Raw genomic sequence first — 9,676 nt, forward strand, 5'->3', positions numbered from 1 at the left:
TCCTCTTTGATCTTTTATTTTTTGTATTTTTAAGGAGGAAGAAACCTTTAAAACCAGACTCCTTGCCTATTTTCACAGATCCTAAACAGATCCTAAACAGATCCTAAACTCTATTACAAAGGAAATCATTCAGAAGCTTGATTAGAGTCTTTGAAACTCAACCCCATACCAAGTCTGTGTCCTAAAGCTTCAGAGGCAGTAGAAATATAACTATCCTCACTTTTTCATGTTCAGGAAATTCCCCTGCTTTTTTATTGGCCCCCAGCTTGGGAGGAGAATGACATCTGAGTTTGCCCAAACTTAGAATGGTTCAGAGGAACCACAGTCACCCCAGGAAGCCCTTTTTCACAGCATTCTGGGTCCAGGGCAGTTGAGGAGAGGCCTAGGGATGCTAACTACAGGTCAGATGGCAGGAGATGTTCTCAGAAGGCTGTGTTCTCAGTTTGGTCCCGAGGACCAAAGAGCTGCTCAGCAACGGCCTTGCCATCATACTTGGGCAGTGTACCCCCAAAGTCGGAGGGCAGGATGTCCTCGTCAAACTCCTGGTAGAAGCTGGAGAGGTCTTCTCCATGGACAAATACCTGCAAGGAAGCAGAGGAGATGGGTCTGAGCAAGGAGGTACCCTAGGATGAGGTTGGGGGAGAAGAGGAACAGGAAGACAAAGGCACGCATGCCATCTCTGCCTGGCGATGTCCTTCTCAAAAGTCCTCCTTGCTGTGCTGTCCATGGGATCCACTTAGTTCCAAGTCTTCATACAGAGCCCGAGGAGGTGGGGTTCCCTCCTCCTCCACCCTCATCCCTCTTGTCTCCTGAACCCTTTCCTGCTACAAGCCCATTCACTCACTCACCCACACACCAGACGATCAGTGGGCACCTTCCCTGTGCAGCTATGCACTCACCCTCTGGAGCAATTTGCTCTTCAAGAAGGGCTTGACCACGTTGTAGGTGGTGGTGAAGTACCAGGGCTGGTAGATGAAGTGGATGGCTTTGAACCGAGCTGGGAAGGAATCCTGCAGGGACAGACAGCACCCCCACCACATGGCCCCGTGACCTCAAAGGTTCCCACTCACTTTCCCACTACACTGCCCCTCCCCACGACACAAGGACAGAGTTGTCATCACACAGTTGCCCCAGAGGATAGCCCACTGCAGGTTCCATCCCCAGGCCAATATCTGGGGAGCCCTGGTTATGCTGTAGGTCCAAACTGAAGGAAGGATGCCCCAGAAGCAGCCCAACCCTCTTCCTGCTGATGCACAAGACTCTGTCATTACATGGAGTGGAAATGGAAAGATAGCCTTGCTTGGCTTTTAGGTGACCGAGTTTTTTCAAATCCACTTGCCTGCTGAGTAGACTACAAGCTGTGATAGACCAGAGGGACACTATTGTCATGCCTTATTGTCCTGATGCGCAGAACCGACTCATTGGAAAGATTGAAGGCAGGAGGAGAAGGGGACGACAGAGGATGAGATAGCTGGATGGCATCGCTGACTCGATGGACGTGAGTTTGGGCAATCTTGGGGAGTTGGTGAGGGACAGGGAGGCCTGGTGAGCTGCAGTCCATGGGGTCACAAAGAGCTGGACAGGACTGAGTGACTGAACAACAACAATTGTCCTCCATCCCCTCCCGTGACCCTTACCTCCCATCGCTCCTTTCCAAAGCAAAGCGGATTTAAGATTAGATTCAGTTCAGTTCAGTTCAGTTGCTCAATCGTGTCCAACTCTTTGCAACTCCATGGACTCCAGCATGCCAGGCCTCCCTGTCTGTCCATCACCAACTCCTGGAGCTTGCTCAATCTAACTCATGTCCATCGAGTCGGTGATGCCATCCAAACATCTCATCCTCTTTCATCCCCTTCCCTTCTTGCCCTTAATCTTTCCCAGTATCAGGGTCTTTTCCAATAAGTCAGTTCTTCACATCAGGTGGCCAAAGTACTGGAGCTTCAGCTTTAGCATCAGTCCTTCCAATGAATACTCAGGACTGATATTCTTTAGGATGGACTGGTTGGATCTCCTTGCAGTCCAAGGGACTCTCAAGAGTCTTCTCCACAGTTCAAAAGCATCAATTCTTTAACGCTCAGCTTTCTTTATGGTCCAACTCTCACATCCACACATGATTATTGGAAAAACCGTAACTTTGACCAGATGCACCTTTGTTGGCAAAGTAATGTCTCTGCTTTTTAATATGCTGTCTAGGTTGGACATAGCTTTTCTTCCAAGAAGCAAGCATCTTTTAATTTCATGGCTGCAGTAACCATCTGCAGTGATTTTGGAGCCCAAGAAAATAAATTCTGTCACTGTTTCCATTCTAAGAAAGGACTTCAGATACATGAGTATATAGGAGTGAGTTGTCTTGGGGCATTAGTGCTATCTCTTTCTCAGGATAAATTCACAAGCAGAGGGAGACAGCATGACAAAAGGGGACAGAGAATGGGATTCCAGGTCAGAAGGTGCAGTTCAAGTCCCACCTCTGCCCCTTGATAGCTGTGTGACCTTGAGAAGTCACTCAAATCTCTGAGCCTAGGTTTCCAGGTTTGTAAAATGAAGCAGGGAGAGAATGTTTTTAAAGAGTAAATGAACTGATGAATGTGAATACATGGCAAACTGTGGATCACCGTGAAGTGTTTGTGGTTGGGGTTGTGATTATCCAGCATCATTAAACCAGAAACCCGGGCCCTGCCTCTCAGTCTCCGCACCCATGACAGGCTCCTGCAGGACAGAGTTCTGAGGCCTCACCTGGAGCATGTCCACCATCTTTCTGAGATCGGAAGGCCGAAGTCCGGCAGCCTGCTGCATGGTGAAGCCCTTGAAGTTCTCAATGATGCAAAAGCCATTAATTTGAGTCTCCTCATTCTCCAGTAGCTTCTCCAGGATGACGCAGTATGCCTGCAAGATCTTGGGCACAAGTGAATGGGCTGTAAGATCCAAGCCATAAGGACAGCTAACACTCAAGGTCCTATGAGGAGGGCTTCCCTAGTGGTTCAGTGGTAAAGAATCCACCTGCCAACGCAGGAGACTCGGGTTTGACCCCTGGTCTGGGAAGATCCCACTTGCCACAAAGCAACTAAGCTCTTGCACCATGACTACTAAGTCTGAGCTCTAGAGGCCAAAAGCCACAGCTACTGAAGCCCGTGCGCCTAGAGCCTGTGCTCCACAAGAGAAGCCACTGCAATGAGAAGCTGCACACTGCAGCTGGAAAGTAGCCCCCACTCACCACAACTAGAGAAAAGCCTGCACAGCAACGAAGACCAACACAGCCAAAAGAAAGAACATTTTTAAGAACGGTCTTAAGGGAAGAGCTATACCAGTGAGCAAATTAGAGGTAATCTGTCACAGGCTTGGAGCTGGGACAGTCCACTTCTCTGAATGTATCCCAAGAAAATAATCAAATCATCTTCAGTGTCATATCCATGGTTAGATGCCAGAGTGTCTATCCTTATACCATTGTAACAGTGGAAAAACCTAAATGTCCAGCAAAGGGACTGGTGAAATTATGGTATATTCACACCATGGGGTATTCTGGAACAGTGATATATAAGACTAATGATACAGAAAGATATCCATTCATGGTATATTATTGTAGAATACGATCCATATTTATAAGAAAAAATGTGTACGTCTGTATGCATTTGCATGCACGTATGTTTCTAGGTTTCTTGCAAAAATAGACTTGGAAGAATGTCAGTGGTAGAAATCTCTGGATGGTAGAATTCTGGATGATTTTAAATTTGTTATTTTTTTGTTTTGTTTTGTATTTTCTAAAATGAGTGGTATCACTTATGTAATCAGAAAAAAAAATTTGTAAGTCTCTTCCTTAGCAGATATATGTATGCTTCAGTCCTAAAACCAATATCTTATTCAGTAGCAGACACTACAGTAGGATCAGGAACAAGATAAGCATGCTCACTTCCCCCTGCTACTGCTGCTAAGTCGCATCAGTTGTGTCCGACTCTGTGCGACCCCATAGACAGCAGCCCAGCAGGCTCCCCCGTCCCTGGGATTCTCCAGGCAAGCACATTGGAGTGGGCTGCCATTTCCTTCTCCAACGTATGAAAGTAAAAAGTGAAAGTGAAGTCGCTCAGTCGTGTCCGACTCTTCGCGACCCCATGGACTGCTGCCTACCAGGCTCCTCTGCCCCTGGGATTTTCCAGGCAAGAGTACCGGAGTGGGGTGCCATTGCCTTCTCCATCACTTCCCCCACCACAGAAGTATTGACCAATGCACTCAAGTTTTTTTGTTGTTGGTTTGTTTTGTTTTTGTTTTAATCAGGGACATAAGAGCTAGAAAAGGAAAAGAAAAAATTTCCTCTAATTACAGATATTATGATAGCATTCTTAGGAAATCTGTATATGACTAACAAATAACAGGAAAATTCAGTAAAAATACTAGGATATGAAACTAAGAGACAAACTTCATAGATGCAAAAAATAACCAATTAGGAGATATAATGGAAGAGAAAGTTCAACTAATAGCAAAAACAATAAAATAAATACTTTAACGACAAATGTGCATAAGGATTGAAAACTCTGAAAAACTTCTGGACGCTCAAAATGTAGTCATAAAAGGGAAGGCATCCCTTTTTTGTGGATGGTACCACTGGCCATGGATGTTGCATTCATACTGATGCTGATTCTCCTCGTTTGTTATTTATATTAATGTTACTCCAATAAAAATCTTCTGACATTTCTCCTAAAGCTAAACAAGTTAATTCTAATTGTTTTAGGGAGGGTAAACATGCAAGAATAGCTAGAAAAGCCCTGAAAAAGAGGAGCATTAAGGACCAAATGAATCCCAACAGATATTAAACATTCTATACTGGACATGGAATAACAGACTGGTTCCAAATAGGGAAAGGAGTACATCAAGGCTGTATATTGTCACCCTGCTTATTTAACTTCTATGCAGAGTACATCATGAGAAACACTGGGCTGCATAAAGCACAAGCTGGAATCAAGATTGCCGGGAGAAATATCAATAACCTCAGATATGCAGATAATACCACCCTTATGGCAGAAAGCGAAGAACTACAGAACCTCTTGACGAACATGAAAGAGGAGAGTGAAAAAGCTGGCTTAAAGCTCAACATTCAGAAAGCTAAGATCGTGGCATCTGGTCCCATCAATTTAGTTCAGTTCAGTTGCTTAGTTGTGTCCAACTCTTTGTGACCCCATGGACAGCATGCCAGGCCTCCCTGTCCATCACCAACTCCCGGAGTTTATCCAAACTCACGTCCATTGAGTCGGTGATGCCATCCAACCATCTTATCCTCTGTTGTCCCCTTCTCCTTCTGCCTTCAATCCCTCCTAGCATCAGGGTCTTTTCAAATAAGTCAGTTCTTTGCATCAGGTGGCCAAAGTATTGGAGTTTCAGCTTCAGCATCAGTCCTTCCAGTGAACATTCAGGACTGATCTCCTTTAGGATGTACTGGTTGGATCTCCTTGAAGTCCAAGGAACTCTCAAAAGTCTTCTCCAACACCACAGTTCAAATGCATCAGTTCTTTGATGCTCAGCTTTCTTCACAGTCCAACTCTCACATCCATACATGACTACTGGAAAAACCATAGCCTTGACTAGATGGATCTTTGCTGGCAAAGTAATGTCTCTGCTTTTTAATATGCTGTCTAGGTTGGTCATAAATTTCCTTCCAAGGAGTAAGTGTCTTTTAATTTCATGGCTGCAGTCACCATCTGCAGTGATTTTGGAGCCCCAAAAAATAAAGTCTGCCACTGTTTCCACTGTTTCTCCATCTATTTGCCATGAAGGGATGGGACCAGATGCCATGATCTTAGTTTTCTGAATGTTGAACTTTAAGCCAACTTTTTCACTCTTCTCTTTCACTTTTATCAAGAGGCTCTTTCATCTGTATATCTGAGGTTATTGATATTTCTCCTGGAATTCTGGTTCCAGCTTGTGCTTCATCCACTGGTCCCGTCACTTCATGGCAAATAGATGGGGAAACAGTGGAAACAGTGACAGACTTTATTTTGGGGGGCTCCAAAATCACTGCAGATGATGGCTACAGCCATGAAATTAAAAGATGCTTGCTCCTTGGAAGAAAAGTTATGACCAATCTAGACAGCATATTATAAAGCAGAGACATTACCTTGCCAACAAAGGTCCATCTAGTCAAAGCTATGGTTTTTCCAGTAATCATGTATGGGTGTGAAAGTTGGACTATAAAGAAAGCTAAGCACCAAAGAATTGATGCTTTTGAACTGTGGTGTTGGAGAAGACCCTTGAGAGTTTCTTGGACTGCAAGGAGATCCAACCAGTCCATCCTAAAGGAAATCAGTCGGAAATATTCTTTGAAAGGACTGATGCTGAAGCTGAAACTCCAATACTTGGGCCACCTGATATGAAGAACTGACTCATTTGAAAAGACCCTGATGCTGGGAAAAATTGAAGGCAGGAAGAGAAGGGGACGACAGAGGATAAGATGGTTGGATGGCATCACTGACTCAATGGACATGAGTTTGAGCAAACTCCTGGAGTTGGTGATGGACAGGAAGGCTTAGCGTGCTGCAGTCCATGGGGTTGCAAAGAGTTGAACATGACTGAGCGACTGAACTGAACTGAACTGATCCTGTCTCTATAATTAAAACAATGTGGAGCATGAAAAGACAGACCGATGGCACAGAGTAGAAAGTCCAGAAATAGATCCAAGCACCTATGAAGATGCAGAATATGATAAAGATGGTGTCTCAAGTCACTGGGGGGAACGATGAACTTTTAAATACATGTTGCGACAACTAGATGGCATTTTCTAAAATAAGTTTGTGCATTTTTTTAAGGCTTGGTGTCACATGCCAACGTCCTCCCCAGATGAACCCTATATCCCCAATTATGACAGCTCTCTTAAGGGCTTGGCAAGTGAAATCACACACATACACAAATGCAAAGAACTCAGGCGCTTAACAGATTGGAACCCATGCTTTCCAGAATCTCTCCCAGTCCACAGTCCACTAAGCCCTGTTCTCTGTGTTGCTCTCCACTTTCAGCATTTGGCAGGGTTGATCCCAGCTCATGGCCCCAACTGTCAGTCCCATTTAGTAGGGATACAGGGGGCAGCCATGTACTGGCCAGTGGGCCCTGCCTGCAAAGCTGCTGGGTTTTCCAGCTGCCACAGCACATCCAAGGAGTTCTCTTCCTGCCCGGAAAGGGCTTGGTGCCATGAGTTTACCAGATATTCCCTCACAAACCTTGCCTCCCGGGGAGCCAGGAATGAGGTTCCAGTGGAGACCAGATCTAGAGAAGGCAACCCAGCCCAGAGGATGGCAGGGAACCAGGAGAGCCCCCACTGACCTCATCAAAGGTGATTTCTTCAGAGTCCCAGTTCTCAATATTGAAGAGCATGACCACTCGGCCATACTTGTCCCGCGTGGAGAGGACACCAGGGTAGCCAGCCTCAACGGTGCAGCGGACGGCCTCTGGGGACAGGCTGTCGAAGAGCTCTGGGTACTGCAGCCGGAAGTTCACGTAGCCTGGCAGAGGCGGAGCAGAGGAGGCCCCTCAGGGAGCCAGCCCCTCCCGGGGTGGCACATGGTGGGCATGCAGAGACCCGGGCTCCTGCCTGGCTCCTCATCTACATGCTGTGTATAACCCGGCAGGGTACTCAACCTCTCTGTGCCCCAAGTTTCCCCTCCAAAAGATAGGAGGATAATGCTGGCCTATCTCGCCAAGTTGCTGTGGTTAACAAACAAGATTCCAGGTACGCTACGGTCTAGCACGGGGAACTGTGCTCAGAGTTGTGTGGCAGCCTGGATGGGAGAGGAGTTCGGGGGGAAGGATGGCTGAGTTGCTCTGCTGTCCACCAGAAACTATCACAACGCTGTTAATTGGTTATATCCTAATACACAATAAAAAGTGAGAAAAAAAGTGCATGAATTTTTCCAGGTATGAATGCCATCAGTAAGCTGTATAGGTGTAATCAGTAAACATCAGTAGACATAAGGTGTAATCGTAAATCTGAGGACAGCTACTACTGGTTATTTTTCTCTTTCCCACGAGTAGAAACACAGGTGTTTCAGTTGGGCACAGGGTTAGCTGAGCAGGGGTGGGGAAATGACCTCCAGATAAAATCCAAACCCCAGGTAGGACACAGAGATCCCTTCTAATTTCAGCGGAACTTCCACCAACCCCATCCTGAGCCATCCTGAATGGGTCCCTTCTTCTCTGCGGTTGTCTCCTCCACCAGACCCTGGAGGTGCCAGGCCCAGAGGAGGAGTTTGGGAGGCATTTGCCAAGGGAAAGGCACTGACCTCCTTGCTGTCCCCCCAACACCCCAGGCAGCCACCATGCAGTGTTTGCCCTTGCTGTGCCCTCTGCCTTATTGCTCTCTCCTAGGGCATCTCACTTCTTTCTAGTTTTTCTTTGAAAGTTTCCTTTGCACTAGAGCTTTCCTAATCATTTTACCTAAAACCCCTCAATCCTTTATATCCACCTCTTTTGTTTTTCTCTGTATATTTTTAATTGTCTGGATTGTTATTTCTACCATTAGACTATCAGGCCCACGAGGGCAGACAGTTCTTGTCTACTTTGTTCTCAGCTGCATCCTTTGGCCTGAAACAGCCGTTGGCACAGAGCAGCAGTGAATTAACATTTGTAGAAGGAAGGAAGAAGTTAGGAGAAGAACTTCCCTGGCAGTCCAGTGGTTAAGATTCTAGGCTCCCACTGCAGGGGAGCACTGGTGGATATCTGGTGGGGCAACTAAGATCCCACAGCCAAAAAAAAAAAAACAAAAAGAATAATGAAAAAAAATTTTTAAGAAGAAGGAGAATCATTAGGCTGCTGAGCGCCTGCTCAGACACCGTTCCCTCCGACAGCACCAAAGACTTGATTCCCTTGGGACACGGGTCTCCATCCAGTGGGCGTGGCCAGGGAGGTTCTGTCCTCCAGGCTCACTCCCAGGGCAGGCACCATCTTCGATTCCACTCTTTGTGAGGTTTGAGTACCTGCGAGGAATCAGGCTCATACCTACCTTCCATGCAGCGCTCCAGAGCCAAAGCATAGGAGGGGCCGGTGGGGGGCGAGGAGGGAGCAGGGCTTGGAGAGGAAGCTCTCGCATCTTGGGCTCCCAGTTTGGGTGGCTAAGTTCTGCTCATTGAGAGTGGAAAGAGGGGCCGGATCTCCAGGAATCTGGTCCTGCCAGACTCACTCCTTTGTCTGAACAGAAAAGGATCTCGAGACTATTCAGCTCACACACCCATTTTACATATGAGGAGAAGGAGGCTCAGATACAGTCACTTGATAGAGCATGGGAAGGAGGTGGAGTGGCCAGTCTCCTCAGTGCCTGGATGAGGGTCCACACCACCCTCATGACCTTCCCCTCCCACTCCCCAACCCCCGCAACCTTCCTGGGGCCTCACCTCTGAGCAGCTCGTAGGCACGCCCCACGTGGAACTTGCGCGCGCGGATGAAGCGCAGGAAGAAGGCACTGTCTTTTCCCTGCACCCTCTCCGCCACGGCCACGGCCAGCTCCTGCCCCGAGGCGGCCTCCGCCTGCACCAGCTCCTGTAGCTCCCGCACTGCCTCCTCCCGGGTCTCTTCCTTTTCATTCAGCTCGTCCTTGGCCTGGAGCAGGGGCAGGGTGCAGGCACAAAGTCAGGTAGGCGCGGTGCGGGAGGCTCCTCCCGGTGCCAGACCGGCGGACGCGCAGAGGGCACGGCAGGTAGTGCCATCG

The 9,676-nt window shown here is 47.4% G+C and overlaps 1 protein-coding gene across 1 annotated transcript in view; it reads right to left on the minus strand.

The window, feature by feature from the left end:
- Window positions 1-9,676, minus strand: part of RLBP1 (retinaldehyde binding protein 1) — a 14,995-nt gene continuing 5,319 nt past the window's right edge. The window contains exons 4-8 of the mRNA XM_010841023.1: window positions 9,363-9,567; window positions 7,300-7,478; window positions 2,734-2,892; window positions 900-1,010; window positions 1-581 (exon numbers count right to left, since the gene is read on the minus strand). Of these exons, the coding sequence (XP_010839325.1) occupies window positions 423-581; window positions 900-1,010; window positions 2,734-2,892; window positions 7,300-7,478; window positions 9,363-9,567 (813 nt within the window). The 3' untranslated portion in view covers window positions 1-422. The remainder of the gene's footprint in view (window positions 582-899; window positions 1,011-2,733; window positions 2,893-7,299; window positions 7,479-9,362; window positions 9,568-9,676) is intronic.

Source organism: Bison bison, unplaced genomic scaffold, assembly GCF_000754665.1.
Source record: "Bison bison bison isolate TAMUID 2011002044 unplaced genomic scaffold, Bison_UMD1.0 scf7180017864155, whole genome shotgun sequence".
NCBI lineage: Eukaryota > Metazoa > Chordata > Mammalia > Artiodactyla > Bovidae > Bison > Bison bison.